At 40.3% G+C, this 20,938-nt stretch overlaps 1 protein-coding gene across 1 annotated transcript in view; it reads left to right on the plus strand.

The window, feature by feature from the left end:
* TTC27 (tetratricopeptide repeat domain 27) overlaps positions 1-20,938 on the plus strand; it is a 293,427-nt gene that overhangs the window by 154,775 nt on the left and 117,714 nt on the right. The window contains exon 10 of the mRNA XM_075203668.1: positions 9,532-9,598. Coding sequence (XP_075059769.1) covers positions 9,532-9,598 — 67 coding nt within the window. The remainder of the gene's footprint in view (positions 1-9,531; positions 9,599-20,938) is intronic.

Raw genomic sequence — 20,938 nt, forward strand, 5'->3', positions numbered from 1 at the left:
CGTCTTCTAAAGTTGATTCAGCTACAGAATCGGGGCACCACCAGTGCAGAGCTTGCTCAGGAACAGGGCCGGATTTACCGCTAGGCAACCTAGGCACCTGCCTAGGGCCTAGCGGCTCTGGGGGGGCACAGCTGGGGGGGACAGGAGTAATTTTAAAAAAAATGAAAAAAAAAAAAATTTGGCCCCTCCCCCGACTCGCGGCACCCCCCCCCCCCCCGCGCGACTCGTGCGGGGGGGGGGGGGTGCCGCGAGTCGGGGGAGGGGGGGGGGTGCAGCGAATCGGGTCCTGGCAGCCTCTTCTCCTCTCAGTGATAGAGAGAGGAGGAGAGGCTGCCGGGACCCGACGAGCGATCACGTGACTTTCTCTTTTTTTTTTTTTTTTTTTTTTTCATCTGGACTGACGGAGGAGGAGCAGCGCGCAATAGAAAGGTAAGTAAAACAAGGGAGAGAAGTGGTGATGGTGAAGGGGCACAGAAGTGGTGATGGTGATGGGCACAGAGGTGGTGAAGGGCACAGAGATGGTGATTGGCACAGAAGTGGTGATGGTGGAGGGCACAGAGGTGGTGATGGTGAAGGGCACAGAGATAGTGATTGGCACAGAAGTGGTGATGGTGATTGGCACAGAAGTGGTGATGGGCACAGAGGTGGTGATGGTGAAGGGCACAGAGGTGGTGATGGTGAAGGGGCACAGAATTGGTGATGGTGATTGGCACAGAGGTTTTGATGGTGAAGGGCACAGAGGTGGTGATGGTGAAGAGGCACAGAGGTGGTGATGGTGATTGGCACAGAAGTGGTGATGGTGAAGGGCACAGAGGTGGTAATGGGCACAGAGGTGGTGATGGTGATTGGCACAGTGGTGGTGATGGTGATTGGCACAGAGGTGGTGATGGTGATGGGCACAGAGGTGATGGTGAAAGGGCACATGTGATATTGTGAAGGGGCAAAAGTGACAATGAAGGGGCACAGTGTGATGATAGAGGGACAAAAGTGACAAGAGCACATACTTGGATTTATGCGTATTATTTTTGCAAACAACTTAAGTAAGTATTTCTGCCCTGACTTCAATATTTATTATGTTGTTTTGACCCAACTACTTAAAAAAACGGGACTGCTTGGTAATTATTTAGGGGTGCCTTTTTCTGCAGCAGGGTGGCCTTGCTCTTTACACATGTTAGGTACGCCCCCAAAGATGCAAGCCACGCCCTCACCTCCTTTGGCGGCGTGCCGCCAAAGCGCGGCGGCACATGCTTTCATATCTACTTAACTATAGGGGTATATGGTAGGCATGCGGCGGCACATGCTTTCACTTCTACGTAACTATAGGGGTATATGGTAGGCTGCAAAAATATAGTGCTATGGATTGTTGCAGGGAGGGGCCCCAAAAACAGTATCCTGCCTAGGGCCCTATGAGGTCTAAATCCGGCTCTGCTCAGGAATGGCAGGAAGCAGGTGTGAGTGCATCTGCACGCACAGTGAGGCAAAGACTTTTGGAGGATGGCCTGGAAACAAGAAGGCCAGCAAAGAAGCCACTTCTCTTCAGGAAAAAAAATCAAGGACAGACTGATATTCTGCAAAAGGTACAGGGATTGGACTGCTGAGTACTGGGTTAAAGTCATTTTCTCTGATGACTCCCCTTTCAGATTGTTTGGGGCATCTGGAAAAAAAGAACAGTTTGGTGATGAGCAATGCCTTTTCCAGCATGATGGAGCACCTTGCCATAAGGCAAAAGTGATAACTAAGTGGCTCAGGGATCAAAACATCAAAATTTTGGGGCCATGGCCAGGAAATTCTCCAGACCTTAATGCCATTGAGAACTTGTTGTCAATCCTCAAGAGGTGGGTGGACAAACAAAAATCCACACATTCTGACAAACTTCAAGCATTGATTAGGCAAGAATGGGCGGCCATCAGTCAGTGTGTGGCCCAGAAGTTGATTGACAGCATGCCAGGGCGAACTGCAGAGGTTTTCAAAAGGAAGGATCAACACTGCAAATATTGACTCTCTGCATAAACTTAATGTAATTGTCAATTAAAGCTTTTGACACTTATGAAATGCTTGTAATTTTACTTCAGTATACCATAGCAACATCTGACAAAAAGTCTATAAACACTGAAGCAGCAAAATTTGTGACAACCAAAACTGGTGTCATTCTCAAAACTTTTGCCCATGACGGTCTATTCTAAGTAGGGGCCATGATGTTCTATCACTTTAAGATTAGAAAGTGATCGTGTTTGATCGGGATACTTCTGCTCATTAATGGAGTCAGTCAAGTCAGTGGTGCGACTGGTATTATCTGAGGGCTGCCCGTCTGGTACCTGATCCAAGTGGAGCAGACAGATTAAATCTATTTGATAATATTTTGGCATATATTTTGAGGTCAAAATTATGCAATGATATTGGCCTAAGTAAATTCTTGTACAAGACATGGGATATCTTATTGGCTTTGGAATCACCACTATATTAGCTAAAGTCAAAGATAGCCCCCACAAGATTCATATTGTAAAAGTCTTTAAAAAATAGTACCATAAAAGTAATACTTTTTGTAATAATGTGCAGTTAGGCCATTGGGCCTGGTGCTGATGAAGGTTTTAGCGTTTTTATAGCTGAATTAAGCTGACTTTTGAAGGACTCAATCTGAAAATAGGTTATTTAAATGTGATTGTTTGTGCTACGATAAGATGTGCAAATTTGTTTCTCCAAAGAGGAGAGCTCTTTCGCTACTAGCTTCTTTGATGTAGAAGCACTGCTAATTAACCTGCCTCTTATAGTGGCAAACTGGGATTCCCATATGACACCTAATGCAACCACCTTGGATGAATTTATTTCTAAGTATTCCGTGATTGCATTTTTGATCTCTAGATGAGAGTGGCATTGAGCAGTAAAAGTAAATCATCAAGAGGTAATCATGTAGTCTAAGGAGGCTAGCAAGCGTTTCTGCAACCCTTCATAGGGTATATTCCTTTTGGCTGGAGCGGGGAGAGATTTTAGCTAGTACTGGATTGAAGACCTTATTGAATTCCTGCTCAATGCACCTGAAGACCCTGAAAAAGAAAGAACTTACCCTTGATTTGGGGTGTATATAGAGACTATTGTGACCATTTCGGAATGGAGAAGGCTGACTACTATTACAAAGTGCTTTTCCACGTGAAAAAAGTCTGGATAAATTGCGTAACTTAAAGTCAGGAATGTGCACCTGATAAGTGAATTTCCTATTGGAGAAACTGAAATGAGAGAAAATGTGGGGCTTTAGAATAAATGGTGGTTAGGGGCGCCTGTGCAAGATTCGAAGGTTCAGTGTTATGCGCTTCCTTTGAGTGACATATGAACAGTCATGATAGGTCTAGATGTGAACACTTTTGCCTATAGAGGGTAAATGGAAAATAAATGGGAATGAGAGCAGGGAAACGGTGTTCTTAGGAAGGGAGAAATCTACAGATGGACGGTGTGTGGAAAATGTAAGGTGAGGAGGGGAAATGGGCCGAGAATTGAAGGAAAGGGCAAAAGGGAAAACAATAGATCAATAAAGAAATACTGAAGTTAGAACAATAGCAAAAGCGAACCATATGAGTGAACACTATAGTATCTCATTGTGTTGTTGTAATATGCTTGTGAACTTCTGCAGCTCCCTTCACTTTTGAATGGTGGAGAGTCCCAAGTCGTGGAAAACCTGAACTTGGAAGACATGGAAATCAATGGATGGAGTGTTGCAAGTCACTGTTAGCTTTATTTATTTATTTTTGTTGTTGTGATGTAATGCAACCAGATGATGATGTCCTTTCGGTTTTGGTCAGCTGCAGGCTTAGCTCTTGAGTTCTCCATAGAACTGAAGAGCCCTGTCCATGAGTAGTTCGTTCTCTGTTAGGTTTGGTGAAATGTGTTTGAAGAGATCCTTAAGGAAAGAAGTCTTAGATTTTTTGTACGTGGGTTCTTTTACTGGTCTTCCTGTTTCCCTTTCAGCAATACAACTTTAGAGTGAAGAACCACCATTTATCATTCAAATTCTGCTTTTGAGTAACACAAGTCATTGGTTTTGGACTATAAAGAGACAGGCAGTTTTAAGTTAAAATTCATCAATCGGCTTTAGATAGTGATGACCGCATGGATTCTAGGATAATGCTTGATTTCTGACAAAGGAGCAAGATTGGAAGGGCTGAACTGTTCAGGGGATTGTGGAATGGTTACAAATTGTGTTTTGAAGATTTGGGCAGAGCTGCCATGAGTTGTTTGTCAAGTTGTGTGTCAATCTACTTTTCTTGTGCCAACAGAAGACAGTGGTCTTATAGATTGGTATGCTGTGCTGAATCAGAATGTTTTACTACAATTTCACATTGCAGAGTGTTTATCTTGAGAGCTCTCTCTCTCTCTCCCTCTCCTCTCCCTCTCTATCTCTATCTTTCTCTCTCTATCTCTTAATATAAATAATATAATATATATATATATCAGGCTTTTTTTATTATGGAAGGAAAGAGTCCTGTGAGATCAGTAAGCTACCACTATTACCAATTGTCTTTATTTAGTCTTACAATGATTGTGCAATGTCTGCTTGTTATATAGCACCAAAAATATATGGGGATAAAGGTATAACAATGTTTAATGGAGGGTCTGTATTGACACATTGAGGCCATAAGAAAATGGCTGCTCAGATCTTCTGCAGCTCTATCTTTTAAATTTTTGAAGGTTTGATAACCAACGTGTTCAGAGGTGGCTAAGATGTGCTATTCTGATGCCTTTATAAATATAAGGTACTTTGTTTTTGATAGGAGTGCAGCATTGCCATTAATGCTTAAAATGGTGCTCTGACATGCGGTTCTTAGCACGCAAGAAGAAGACCTTTGCTCATTGTAAGTATTCGGGGGATATGGTTGCTAGCTGAAAGTGGTTGGGATTTACACGTATGAAGAGATGTCCTCGTGGACTTGGTAGTTACTGATTCTTTGCAGGCAGTGTCACCGGTAGCCACATAGTTACGACAGGCGGCCTAGGTGATGGCAGAGATGCATGCACTGGCTGTACCGACCTTGGATCCATTTCCGGAGGGGTGGTGAGGACTTTTGATCATCGCTCTGGGGGTTCAGACAGTCACAGAGGTGTGCAGGTGTAATTTGCCCAATATTAGAAGGTATGGTTAGGCCCTAGACTTATCAGGCAACTCCCAGTTGGATCGGAGAGATCTCTTGTGTTAACTTGTTTGTCTGGCAGGTCTGCAGTGGTGAAAAGAGTTTTGGTGTGGCGGCTTCTCATCCAAGGGGAGGGAGTAGAATTGCTGTGACCTGTCCACACATACGCCAGTATGTGGACATCTAGCTCCCCTGTGGTAATTTTATTCTTCATCCTTATAAAAATTATTTTTATTAATAATATTGCTGCAAAGAATCTCTGAGATGCATGCATTCTGCGGCCACTCACTTTCTCATCTTTATGTAAACAATGGGACTTGCAGAGATCTAACATAACTTGTTATCAAATGGATAAACCACTATGTACAGTCTGTGAATTGTATCTACTAAAGTAACTAGACAATAAAGTAATAATGTGTAAAATGTGTAAACTGAATTTAGAAACACTGAGGTATTTCTCTTAATCTAATTGATGATGGTGTTCTAAACAAATGGATGTTTTCACACCAAAACAAAGCGTTTTGAGTTGTAACTATTAATCTGTTGATCAACATGAGGACGGCACTGTTAGGACTTCTAGCCTTACAGGACCAATGTTCTACTTATTAAAAGGCTGTTGTGCAGCATTTCTTAACCTTTGCTGAAACATGTGCAGTTATGTTCTTTGTGGGAGAGATGTGTATAGAGGCCAATCCATGGTACATCCTCTCAGTTGAAATACTTTTGCATCAAGCACAATGAGAAGGTCACATGATCTGAGTCCAAGCCCTTCCTCCCTGTACTGTTCTGTTTTTATCTAGCTATATAGTACAAGCAGAGAAAAAAGAGGGTGTTCTGTGTATTGTTTTTATAAACTGTACTGCTCTTTTAAATCAATCAACTTTTATTTGTAGATTTATTACGTAGCTCTTTACAGTTGGGAACAAACATAGTAATAAAACGAGACTGGATATAACAGACAGACAGAGAGGTAAGAGGGCCTACACAAGCATAGAATCTATCGGATCAAAGAAAGTTTGATGCATGAGGTTACTTGCTATGTATTGCATATTAGCTCTGCCAGATGGCAAAGGTAAAAAGTGCATAGTGGGCTATATAATCCAGTCACACTGTAATTTTGGCCAGTGGTTCAGATTGTTGTTGTCTTGTGTGAACTCTATAAAGGGGTGGTAATGGGGTCTCATATGGAGGTTAACAGGGTGGTTGAGGAATTTAATAAGCTTGCCGGAAGAGGTGGGTTTTCATAAAACACTTGATGGTTTGAAGACTAGAGGAAAGTTTTCTTGTGTGAGGGAGGGAATTCCACAAAGTGTATGCAGTATGAAAACAGTCCTGTAACCGGGAATGGGAGCAGGTAATGAGTGTGAATGAAAGATGCAGATTTTATGCAGAACAGAGGTGTCAAGTTGAGAGATAATTTTGAGTCAAGTGAAGAGATATGAGTTGGTGCAGTTTTATTGATAGCTTTGTATGTTAGTAAGAAGTATTTTATATTGGATTCACTTAAAAAAAAATAAAAACAGGCAAGCAGTGTTAGAGACTGACAGAGTGGAGCAGCAGCGAAAGAACGATTTAAATGGAAATGGAAAATCAATGTTGCCGATGCATGCAAAATAGATTGTGGTCTGGGTTGGAGAAGACCAGTAATGATGATAGTAGAGCTGGAATATGAGAAGAGAGTAGATATTTCATCTTCATTTGTGGGATCAGAAGAAGAGAGAATGCCAGATAGCGCTGGGAATGAATTGAGCTTGTTGTTTGATGAGGATAACATTTCATGTCGGATCTTATTAATCTAGTCCTTGAAGTAGCAAGTAAGATCTGTAGTTAACCCCTGGAACTGCACACTGTATCAGTTTTCTCTGGGTAGTGCAACACTGACATAAGTTGATGTCACACACGTAGCCTATGACATACATGTTCACTCTTCTGGAATGTCCGTGAGGCTCCCCAGATTTCAGAGAGTCCTTGCGGATTCCCAGGCTCTCACCTGCATGGAGATGGGGCTTACACATATGATTTGCGGTACTAAGCCATGCCTCTGTCATACAATACGGAATCCCGGAGAGGAGAAATCAAATGTTGGCAATTATGACCACTAGGAAGCCACGAGCAGGTCACATATTCAGTGTTAAAACTTTTATCAGAACCTTTGCAGGAACAGAGGACATTCAGTGGGGCAGTTCCTGGGACTCTGCTAAGGGGAATTATGTGCTCAGCATGTGCAGTTTGTTTTGGAATATCTTAAGTGGTCATGTGATGGCAAAGGAAGGAGGGGCACTGGGATTATGCTGTGAACAAGCATGCTGAGAAGAGGGGTTCATTCCAAAGCCTGTGCTCATTACATTATATGAAATGTGGTTGATCTAGTAGCTGCATGTCGCTTAATAAGCTCTAAATTAAGTAATTTTTCTTAAAAAAAAAAACCCAAAAAAACACTTTTTTCATGGAATTGCAGCTCTAATATAAATAAAACTCATAGGCAACCTTTCAAATCAGTCCAAATTAAATTTCCATGGGTTCCATGTTACAAAACATGCAGAAGAGTTTTATAATTAGTCATATTTGTCGTAAGCCACACCTTGCAGCATTGTGGCACTTGTTTAGCACATCTGCAGACATTTAAGAGAAGCTAGTTGGCACCATTGGGTTGAAGACCACACTACTTTTTATCATGAGTTCTGATGGTGTTCCTTTCCTTAAGTATCAGCAGTGGCTGTTAGATTACCTGAAGGAATTCTTTCTGTACTCACTCATAGATTCTGTTAGTAGCAAAACAACCCACAGTGCAGAGGGCTCTGGCCTTTTCTATACTTTCCCATCTCCATCACCTATAACCCACCAGTGACTGAGGGGGGATAAGCAACTCTGTGGCATCTAAAGTAAGCACAGACATTAAACCACATTAAAAACAACAAATACATAGGCACTACATGGTATGTGTGTGGGATTTACTGCATTGTATAATATATCCAGCAAAGAACTAACATGTTAAATATCCAGTAAGTTAACCGTATCCAGTAATCAGCAGATACATCTACATCAACATATTAAATGCCCAAATTCTCCAGCTGCACACGAAGTTAGAAATTATCTGCATATTTTATTGAGACATTTAATTACACAATGGCGTGCAAGTAGTAGCATTCATTGTAAGCATGTGCTCTCTGATTACTTCATTGTTTATGCCTGCTAGATGCCTGAAATATTATGTATGACAATGTGTTTATGCATGTATGTCTATCAGTGTATATTTGTGTGCATACATATGTATACAGCTGTTTGTGTATAGCGATATTGGAAATTATTAAAGTAAATACTTTCCGGTCTGATTTCAGTTTGCATCACTTTTGCACACACACACACACACACACACACTTAAGAATGCAGCATTATATTTTACATCATGCTTTATAGGTTCTTTAAAACATGTCTCAAAGGTTTATTATTCCTCTGTTGATAAAGGTGTCCTAAAATTAAAGCTGTGTGGTTATAGACAGGAATTGTTTTCTGCTGGAGGGTAGAAATTTGCTAAGGAATCGCAGATGATTTTGTTTAGGAGATGGATATGGTTATGATAAATGGGGTTGTGAGTAAAAATATTATGAATAGTTGAATGGCACACACTGGATAGTGTTAGATATGTTTTGTATGCATATTATGATGGTGTATTTATAATGAAGATCATAAGGCCCTTTAGATAAATAGAAATAAACTAAGGGAGTACATCAAACATGTTTACACTTACATTGTTATCATCACCCACAATATCACAAAGGTAGGGGTATCCTTATTTTAAGGAGACAAGTAATAAAATTCTTAGGAGGGATTTCATTGAAGGCCAGGGCTAAGGGTATTAAATTGGAGTTTCAAGTAATGTTTGTGTGTTGTAAAGTATGTATTGGCAGAAACTTTTTGGAAATATGTATGTATAAAGTTAGTTGAAATATGAAATATTTTTTTAAATTACTGTTTCTTAAAAGCAGAATCTAGCTTTGCACATTTTAATTTATCTGCCCAAAGTGAAGGTAGCATTTACAATGGCAACAGTTAAAATTACATATAGATTGTCTTTGATGTAAAGTTGGTTTAGAAAATTTTATTTTATGATGACCGTAATAAGATTAAAATTAGCGGAGAGAGACGTAAATTGGAATATATGTCTTTTTGCTTTGTATTAAAAAAAAATCCTTGTTAGCTGCTTAGTGAAATCTCTCGTGCCATGGAGAGAGCCAAGCTGTGCGTAATGTGATATACGTATTGGGATCCTGCTAAATAGAGCAAATGGTGGGTGTCCCATGGAAGGGATCCCTCGCACAATACTATTCTTGGGAATGGAGGGGATTCAGTAATGAATACAACTTTAAATAAAAAAAAAAAAACACACTTTGATATCAGTTTTTTCTCTTGACAGTATTGATTTCCAGAAGAATAACCCAGTGCACAAGTTAACAGAGGAAGAACTGCTGGCATTCACATCAGTAAGTGCTTCTATTTAGTATTAAAGTAGATTTAAGCCATATACCTTACATACTTGTATTTATGTACCTGTATAAATGTGGTTAAAAGCTGTTGACCAGATTGGTTAGGGCAAATGTCCACCTCTTTTTTATTTTTAGTTAAATCTAATTGACTGAACCTTGACATTCAAAATGATTATTAATAAACCATAGACTACTGGAGAATAGTAGTCTTCATATAGGAACTGCTTGTTGAATTGTTCCAGCAGGTATCCTGCGTGTCTTGGCTCAGTCTATTATGTATTAGAGAAGGGCTTAAGTGTTGTTAAATGCTAGATAGATAACTGTCCTGATTCTCATGGAGAACATGGTGCTATAGTTAGAATTGTGCTTCAAGGGAATATCTAGGGATTGTTTTCTCCAAATCTATTCTGAATTTTGAATAAATTGTAATATTATATTTTAGTGATTTAGCCAATTATAGCTAAAGACTCTTCAGATAATGATGTTATTATGCATGCAGCGGGTATTGTTTAACTGTATGACTTTAGTTAGCATATGTATAGAGTTCATATTTTTGGATTTCACTTTTGTAGTCTTTTTACAAAAAATAAATAAATGAGCAAATACTGAACCAAATGTGTGCCCTAATTTGCATTTTTAATTAAGGTGCACAGTGCTAATTGATAAACTGGGTCAATAGTTGTAATTTAATACAATGTATGTGCACTGTGCACTTAAAATCTGGATTCAAACTTAAGCTGGGAACACACCTATGCAATCTTTCTTCAGATGCACTTTCTCTAACGATTTCACCAACGACTGAAAGTCTCGATGACCATGCCGATTCATACGTTCACACCTACACGATTTACCTTCAGATCTGTGATCTTCACCTCTGTACACACTCTACAGATATCTGCTTACCATGCTGGTCGTGAGTGCATACACATTTACACATTTACCCACATCGTTCCATCATTCATCAAATTTTTAGGAAGTTTAGAAAACCAAATGAAACGATTCAATGTCTTTTTGGAACGATAAAACATGATTGTGGGAGCGCACACACTCTTGCAACATCTGACCAAATGGTCATTAATTGTGTGATATGTGGGATACTTGCATAGGTGTGTACCCAGCGTTATATGATGCTGAAGCCTGCTAAATGTAACCGAAACTGAACCCTGTATTTGCAACATTTCTAGTTTTAATACAACCTCTAGAACAATGGGAACATTTGGGGATATTTTCAGGTTGTACTACTTAGGAACATAATGCAAATAAATAACTTTTGTGTAATGTTGTTTACAAACCAACCTTGTCAGAACACTTCCCCACCCGCTTCCTATAGCACATGTGAACTTCTGAAGTTGCACTTTCAAGAACAATACGCATATTAGCCCCTCACAAAAACAATAAAGGATTTTGGTGTAATGCCATTTACATGGCAGCCCTTTGAATTGATGCTATCATCCCTGGGTTTTATAGAGCATGTCATGGGCCTCATCAGTTGAGGCTGATTTGCATAGTTTTAATACACTAATGAAATGTATTGTTATTATATCACATTAATAGAGTTTAGTATTACAATTAGCATCTTAATTCCAAGTAGAAGTTGACTTCTGTCAATTAGGCACTCTGTTGATTGTTTTAGATTTTAGGATTGTTTCAAATGGGTGTGAGTGCCTGCTCTTTTTCTTGTCTGTAAGGGACTTTGAAGAGGTCAGGTCTAGAACATAATTTATTGTTAATCTGTGCAAAAAATATTCACAGGATTAGACAAACCAGTAGCCAAACAGACCATTAGGTCTTCCACAGAGTTAAACTAGCCTGTAACCTATCACAAAGTTAGACCAAAAATTAGACAGTTTGAGTTATTTGAATATTCACTGGGCTACACCAACATGCAAGTAATCAGAATGTTGAAATCTTCGCAGAATTAAATCAAAATATAACCTGTTAGAGCAGTTGAACACTTACAGGGTTATATGAACCTGTAGCCAATAATAGCTTTTGAACATTCACAGAGCTATTCCAACGCCTTATAACACTTTCAATAATAAAAAAAGACTTAATTAAACACTTCTGCTTTTGAAGTTAAGTGTGACACTCACTACTACCCCTTTAAGCCTGGTCTTCGGGGATACTTGCACAGGACGCTCATCAAAGCAAGAGTGCTGTCCACGGCCTGACCTTCTCTGTATTAACTTATGATGGCAACCAGATTTTACTTGTTGTGTTGTGGTGCCTTGTGAACGGGTGTGAGAATGAGAACTCCACACTTCATTGTATCCCAAGCTTCCTAAGCTGTTGTTGCCTACCCTGCATATAGATATCTGATTTCAAGCGGGCCTACTGTGTTTCTTTTTTATTCTTCTTGTCTACCGGCTTACCAGTGTTTTCTTAAAATTCACATGCTTTATCTTGCTATAGCAGAGTTTATTTACAATATATATTTTCTAACATGAGCTTTAAGATGACAAACATTTCCATTATGAACGAATTGATTACTTAGCCCCTTTTTTCCCTACAACTCTTAAAAGAACAGGAAATGGTCGTTTCGAAAAAATTCTTTGTGAAAGGGAGTTCACTTTACCCTGACTTTCAGAGGCCTGTAGGCACAGATTGGTACATCTGCAGCCAAGCCACTGCTGCAGCTCATTCTCTTCATTAAAACTCTCATTCCTTTCTGAGCCATATCAGGAAACTGATTGAATCATTGTAAAAATAACCTATATTGTTTTACATCGTGTCCCTGACTTTCAACTCCACTGCACAGCCTGTATCGCTGCACCTATCTGCGTAGTTTCCATTTAGGTCAGCCAAACTTATCCAAGAATCACAATCATTTCAATTTCCCTTTATTGTTACTAATGTGTATTTTATTCCTTTAGTACAGGTGTTTCAGCTTTCACTTAATAGCTTTTTCTGTGCTTGGCCAGTTAATGCTGATTAGTGAATGTTCTCTTTTCATCTAAAAATTATTTGAGCAGTTCCATGAGACATTCTGCTAAATTACTGTTTTTGTGTGTTGAATGTGATATATGTATTGCAACTATTTATTGATATACATGTTATGCTTTGAGCTTTTTGTTGCTTTTCTATATATAATCATTCAATTTTTGCACTGCAGTAGAGAATTGCCTACAGATAAAGATTATTGATATTTTTTCAGTTAAATCAATAACCAGGTATGGGTAAATCAATAACCAGATAAAAAAATGTATTTATTGTATTTTAAATAGTAATACTCCATCTGTATGGTTAGCTGCACCTACTCCTTTATTTAATAGGGTAGTGTGCAGGTACAGACAAAAGCTACTGTTGACATGCTGTGTGACAGTACACAAGTTGTCTAAAAGTAACATACACTATCTGTACCTAGCCCACGTAACATTACTGCTGCTTATCTTGCTATAATAGATTTGCAGTTACACCAAATATTTCTTGTTATATAATCTCTTCTTCTTCAGTCCTGACCAACATGAGGCTCTTCAGGTTTTGTGCAGCAAGAAACCCCAGCATGTTTTGGCAGCCTATAACTGGCAGGGTACTGGTCATTTTACAACACCTGAAAGTCACAGACCAGTTCTAGTTGTTTCTAGTGGCCAGGAGCAAACATGTACGGCAAACAGCAACATATGCATTTACTTTCAGCCTCCCCAACCTGATGGATGGCTGACTGGCAGCCCCAGCTGCACTCGCTGCAGGAATCATGGGATAATGACCAAATTAAACTATTCACTCATCCAAGACTCCCCCAAGTTGTCATTGACAGTGGGGTTTGAATGATGGTTGTGCACTTGATAAACCTTGATTCAGAGTTGTTGTGTCTCCACATGGTAATTTCTGAATAGCCTATTATGTTATTTAACAAGCATTATTGGAATTTATTCGGTAAATTTGCACTAACCTCTGATGCCAGGTAGTCATGACACAGGGATACTGCACATGGCTCTGATGTTTGTACTATCATGTATCTATGGCTTATGTCCACATGCCCAATAAGAAGACTCATCAGTGTTCTTTCCAAACTATTTTCCCCTTAAATTCACTTCTCTTTTTTTGATATTGTTCCATAGTATCCTTTTGTGCTGCTGGCTAAAACAACACAGTTTCATCTGTTAATTGAGTCCGGGAACAAATGTATTATGAGTTAATTGAGCAAACATCATTATTCCTTGCTTTTAATTATAAGAGCTACACGTAATCTGTATGTCTGCGTTTAACATCTTCAAACCAAGTTTGTTTGTTTTTAAGGAAATGATGTCCACTTTACATGAACATTTATTATAGCTGATAAATGATACTCCTATTATAATTAAAAATGAACAGCCGTGATATGTATTCCAGGAGCAGTAGGTGGCATTACAGAAAAGGAGATCTAAAGATTCTCTCTACAGATATTATGCTGGCTGCATATGCTGTAATATTGCAGTAAAAATCAGGGCATTGGTTTACTATTGTACCACATGAGCAAAAAATGACCATGATTCCCATTAATAATGTGATAAACTACATCAGTCAATGTGGTTCAACAATGACTGCTATCGGTCTGTATGTTGTCATCTTCTAAATTATCAGACCTCTATGATGCCAGAAGTAATCCCTCCACTGCGGTCTCTTGTGTTACATGGCTGCAGTTCCTGTCTTCTGTGCTATGGCCCAGCAGCATGATGAACCCATGTGTGGCCATGTTAACATACCTAATAGTTACAGGAAACATCAGTGGCAGACTAATACTACCATTGACCTTGAATGGTAGTCAAACCATGGCCGCATACTTTGCAAGCATAGCACCTAATCATATGTTGAAGTGTTCATAATTATTTATTATCAAATCCAGACTCCCTTTGAATATTGCTTTATTATTAACACACATGCAGTTCCTAGCTACAGATAGTCAAAGCAAGGCATATATGTCCAAGTATTTTGCAGTACATGATAAGCACCTTTGACTATATAACAAGTACCTCAACCCTTCACCCCAAGTTTACTTTATCTCCATTCAAGGACATAGTTGTACCAATGAGTTTGAATAGGGATGATCTGGCCCCTCTTACAGCCATGGGCCCAAGCTACCTGCCCAAACACTGCTTCTTTATCTGCAAGTGAAAAACCCTTTTACCATTTATTGAAGCCAAGGTACACTTTGTCCATCCCAGGAAATTGCATTTTGTTTGATTGAAGTTTCTATTGTCCTATGCATTCTTTATTAGATGCTGTATTAGAGTGGTTGTTCTTCAGAATGAACATCCAATGTGCATTGAAAGAAAACTCTGTCATAAACTACTGCTCAGTCACAAATATCTTTACATCTTACAAGTTCCCCAAACTAGTGGTCAATTAAATTTCAGGTAATTTAATGAATGATATACATTGTCTATTTGGTGTATTATTTAAAATTAATTTTCGCTTCCAGTTATAACAAGGAATGGAAAAAACATGCCCTCAGCCAGCTTATTTGAGAAACATTGCCAAAGGTCATGGTTTCTGTGATGTACAGTATTACTTGTAAAGCTGTGTGTGTGTGAGCAGGCATCTTCTCAGCCTACATGTAGATTGTCAGATCTGCAGGCTGGTTAGATGGTTGTCATACATTCATTTGACATCTGCTGAAAATGGCAACATTTTGACACACTTTGTCTTCCAAGCTTCCATTTTTGACACAAATGTCAGTTCAATTGTTCTTCTTGCAATTAAGTTTGATTTAGTTAAGGTGTTTAAGCTTAATATCAATTGATGTATGCATTGCACTCATTTGTGTCAATGAGGTGACTCCAGCTTTAAAAATAAAAGATGCAGTCTAATCTGAGTTTTTATTTAATTTTTTTTTTTGGGGGAAAAGATCTACTCACTGAAAGCAAAAAAAACAGTGATCATAGTTATGATGAGTTATTATTATTACCAATGAATTTAACCTCTATAACGGTGGCTTCAACGGTTTTCTAAGTATGTACAAATGTGAACCAATATGTATCTGCAATACTTTATTGAATGATTACACTTTAATACATGCAAATAAGTGTAAATACATTTAATTGATTATTTACAAGATGTTGAATTTGTGATTAAAGTGGACCTTCCATTAACGAAAAATGACCAGCTACATGTCATTTTGGCAATTGTGATTAAAAGACTTAATTTATTATTCATCACCTATTCTGTCAACTTACTGTCTTTCTTACACAGTGGCCTGCCCTACAGTTCCATTCTGTGTTTAAAGGGCTGGCTTCAATTAGGTACAGTTCGTGGATGCTCATGGATGTTTATGAATACCTAGAACATGTGGCAGACGTTGGTGAAAAACAAGCATAGGAGGGTAATATTATGGTGGATGTTCTATCATTAGAAGAGTAACACTTGCTTATGTTATTCTTCTAATGGTCGTTGTTAGTGTTGCTGCTTTGTAGCACTGTCAGTGACTTCCCCCATCCTAAGGCCTTTAATGCTAGGGTGAGAGCGTATAAGGCAAACTAATGGCTCAATAGCCAACGCAAAGGTGGCAGAGGATAGCGGGCAGTCCTGTCGAGTAACCCTTCCCAGACTAAACAGGTCAGTTATGTATCCGATAGCACAGATTTTGGCAGCTGGTGCAGAGTATTGCAGAGTATACTATCAGTTCCCAGGTTCTTTTTATTTAGGAACGAGGAAACCATAATGAAGAATCCAGCAGTTCAACACCATCCAGCGAGAATTAGAGTAGCCTAATTTTGCCTAGATAATCTGCTAGCAGTGTGGGGTGTATATGAAGCTTGCGACTCATATAATTTGTTTATAATAAGCAAAAAAACTCACTCGCAATTTTGTCATTCCCATAATGTTTGGTGTTGCTGTTGTCTATAATGGCTGATATAGTTTTAGCAGACAATTAGTTCCTGTCCAAGCAGGCCAGATCGCTACCCCCCATGTCTCCCTGAAAGTATTAAGTCTGAAAAATAGGCGTTTCTGGTTAGTTTTATCAAATAAGTGGTTTAACCACTCAGACTGAGTGTGGAGCCAGTTCACTTTGTCGGACACGGAGTGGGAACTGATGTATAGGGCCTACAGATCTCGGCACCTCTGCTCCAGTTCTCCCTCCTTCTGTCTCTTAAGTTTTTTAATCCCCACCACCTATTCTATGAAGGTCCCTCTCAGAAAGGCATTGAAGGAGTCCCAAAACACAATGGGGTTGACTACCTTTCAAAACTGTGCACCCTGGTCTGAAAGGAGATCAATATCCATCATAATCGGGGAGTGGTCTAAGGGAGATAATTCATAGATATTAAAGGGACCAGTCAGCAGGAGGCAAGGTCCTAGCAGTCCGTGATAAGAAGTGATGCGTATGGGAGTAACAGGAGAAATGTCTAGCAGTCGGGTTCCGGAGGCTCCAAATATCCTTAAGCTCCATACCCTCAACAAGTTTAGCAAAGGGTGTCAGCCGACCAACAGCACCATCAATCCAGAGCAGAGTCCACCAATTTATTAAAATTTACCAGACACAACACTGTTCTTTCCAGCGCCAAGGACACAAAGAATTCACATTTTCATAAGATTTTGCTAGTATAAGGAGGTAGGATATAAATGGCCAATGGGCAGAGTCTGGAGATTTAATTCAGCAACCAGCCCTGCACAGCCAATACCCCAGCAATACAATATTTTACAGTTCTAGATGATACATATAGACACAGTTCAACTCAGTTATAAACAACAGACCATAACATCAGAATTCCCACAACCTCAGCATCCCTTACCAGCCCACCCTGCATACCCTTCCTAACTAAGCTATACCTTTTACCCCGAAAAAATAAAACCCATCCCACTCGTTAACCCCTAAATCTTACCTAAAGTAATCCACTATACTATCTATCCGGGGGGGGTGAATGATGAGGTAAAAAGGAGGGTGGGAGGCGGGGGACTAAATCCTAGCTCCTCTAGTAGAAACTCTCCTATATCAAATAATCCCATCACTGTGGCTACAATAGTCAAGAATATTCAGGGCTCCCGGAGTGTAGCTGGCGGACGACTCTCAAGCCAGTCCACAGTCTCCTGTGGTGTGGAAAAAGTGGGACCTGCTGTCGGAAGACACCCGTAACCTAGCTGGGAACAATGTGGTATATAGAAGTTGTGCTTTTTCTTTATCTGTGTAAACCGAGAAGGGGTTTTCTGGACTTACATTGCAAAGTCAGCAAACACTGAAACTGTTCGGCTCTCGAATCTCAAGGGAACCTGATGTTTTGTCATCTGGAGAACAACATCTCGATCCCTAAAATGTAATAGTTTAACAATGAAGGTGCGGGCAGGGGCACCTGGCTACGGGGACTGTGTTGGTAATTGGTGAGCCTTTTCCACAGCAAAGTGCAGGGAAAATGCCTCTCTGCCAAACTCTTTGATAAGCCAGTCCTCAAGGTACAATTTAGCTCTCCACTCTCTTTGACAGGCCGACAAATTGAAGATTGTTCCACCGGAGTCTGCCCTGTCATGTTTGCTCTACATTTGCTAATCTGCAATGCTAGGTCCACAATATCACCCGCAGAGGGGCAGTGATGTCCTCCAGAGTAGATATTCTATGTTCAGCTTTCCCCACTTTCTCTTGCATCTTTTGGAAATCATGACTGATTAATGAGAGGTCGGCCTGCAAAATCTCCAGTCTTAACTTTGACCCTCTTTTCAGAGGATGTAATCGCCTGTACAACTTGTTTAAGGGATTGGGGATCCTGTTGGGGTTGAGCATCTGGAGCAGACAGATTATAAGGAGATTGAGGCAACAAGTGCAGAGAAGATACAGTATTAGGTAGACCAACGGGCATATTTGTCTAATTATAAGCCGTGCGACTTGCCCATTCTGAGAGGATGCATGTTTGAAAAAGGAGGTCAGTGGCACCTTCTACCATGGCCCAGCTGCTGTATTTCATGTCCCGCCAACTGGTGCACAAATATGCCACAGGTTGCAGACTCCAATGCTGTATAAACAAATTATTGAACATCACGCCCGTAGGCAGCAGTTGCGTATCAGTCACTCAAAGGATAGCTTCCTGGAAGGATTTAAGCAGGTGATGAAGTGCTGCACTGTGCACGGATGAGTCTCAGGTCTGGTGGTGCAAGTTATTTGTAGTATGTCCAGACTGGCAACACCACACACCTAGCCGACACAAAGGGCATATATAGTCGCTGATTGGGATTAAAAGCCTCAGGGCCTGTCCAGCTGAACAGACACACACAGAGTCACTTATACAACTATAGGTGGCAGGCAAACACAGTCATTAGGGAGTACTCACAGCACTCGACGGCAGGAAAGCCTTTTCAATTATCAGACCCAGTACACTGCCTGAGACGCTCTGTCCAAACCAAAGATGGTGGAGTCTAGATCCACACCGCTCTATCATGTATGCTACAGCAACCGCCTCACACCTTACTCCCCTCGATCTCTGTGCCAGGCACTCGGTGGAGGGAAGGCAACATCCCTGGTCCTGTCATCAGCGAGGTCTGTCTCCAACAATAGGCAGTCCTCTTTTCACCACTGATGGCAATAGAGCTGCACTACACGGGAGTGACAGTGGGGGCACTCTCACCAGAATCGGGGGCACCGCCATTGCTGTCTACAGCGCAGAGGATCCAGTGCCACCCGGCAGCACAGTCTTGGGTTCTAACTCGCTGCTCCGTCAGCAGCGGAGGCTCTGTTGGAACACTTGCACCACAGTTGATAATCCAGCAGCTGCAACTGATGTGTCGGAGATTATGTGGAAGATCCAACTGTCAGCCACTAGACCAGGAGCCTCCAAGGTAAGTTGGTAAGCAAACTTGGGGCAACAGATAGGGGGATTAAGGATGTTTAACAGGATAATGCCGGAGAGCAGGAAATTCACGTCCTCCTCCATACTAAGCCGAGCCACACCTGCCACAAACTAGAACTTTGAGACCGTCTTACTGTTTGCTCAATGCAAAACACTAACTTTGTCTTATGATCGCAACTGTCTTGCTGTAGACTAAATAAATCTGATGCACAGGTAGGAAATATAGTCAACTACCTAGCCGACTCATAGTTTGGATTGGCCGGCACTTGTCCAGTCAGGGTCAGTGTATCATTTTATCATAGCTTCAGGAGAGGACCCTTTCTACACGGGGTCCTCTCCTGAAGCTATCATGCATCTGTAGTCACTGAAACCATTGTCTTTTGAATCTATGGACGATGGCTCATTTCACCTCAGCTGGTCATACATGTAAAATAAAAATCGTAGCCTAATCCTAACAATAAAGGCTTTGTCAAGAAAGTTCTGTAGAATAACTACATGTAAGTGGTGTTATCAGACCTAGTAATATTCAAACAGAATGCTCAACTGTGACACCACAGTTGTTAAAATATAGTATTTGGAGAAAGCCAGGAGGATGTAATATTTTCACATATTAGAAATGTTTTAGATATAACACTGACTTCATGCTCATCATATCCAGTTTCAATGTAAAAAAATATTGTTGGATGCTTCCCAGCTGTCTTCAAGCCTACACAAGACTTTAAATAGTACAGTGTGTTTGAAAAGGGCTGTAGAATCTAACACACATACAGGCACGTAGAATCTGTTCTCCAGTCTCTGTTATTAGAGCCCTTGGATGTTCTGCAGACATTTACATGAGTATTTGCAATAATTAGACATATTCTACTTTCTAAACATAGTAGCCTCCGCAAATAGAGTATGGCACCAGATAGATGTGTACATGTGTACTACATAAGGAACATACTTACCTTAAGTGTCACTAAATAGAAAGTGTGCAACATATATATACTTTTTAACAGTATACTTTACATTTGTAATTTTTTATCATATGTTTACTTTTTAAATATAGTACTATAATCTTGAGCCACATTATGGGGGAAATTCAAGTCTGCGCAATGTTCTGCTGGAAATCACTGTGACACTGGCTCCCTGTGTCCTCCAGAAACCAATTCAAATGATTCACCCTTACCTACAAAGCCCTCAGCAACACCATCCCTTCATATATCTCAAATCTCCTCCCACCATCTTAGATCTAACTCTGCGCTTTCTCTCGCCTCTGTAAACCTCCTGTCACTCGCGCCTACAAGACTTCTCTCGTGCTGCTCCCCACTCAGGGTATTCCCTACCACGCCCAATCAGGCTTTCCCACAGCCTTCAAATCTTTAGACGTTCTCTAAAAACACATCTATTTTTTAAAGCTTATCTTATCCCCTTTGTTTTCATGTCTGCCTTGTATGTCACTGTTTTGTGTATGTCCTGTTTTCCTTACTGTACAGCTCTGTGGAGCACTGTGGCGCCTTACAAATCTACAATAATAATAATGTTCTGTTACATGCATTTCCGGGTAGTACGGTACCCCAGCATCGCAGATTTTCCTGCACACCTC

The sequence above is a fragment of the Mixophyes fleayi genome, chromosome 3 (genome assembly GCF_038048845.1).
Source record: "Mixophyes fleayi isolate aMixFle1 chromosome 3, aMixFle1.hap1, whole genome shotgun sequence".
Classification (NCBI taxonomy): Eukaryota; Metazoa; Chordata; class Amphibia; order Anura; family Limnodynastidae; genus Mixophyes; species Mixophyes fleayi.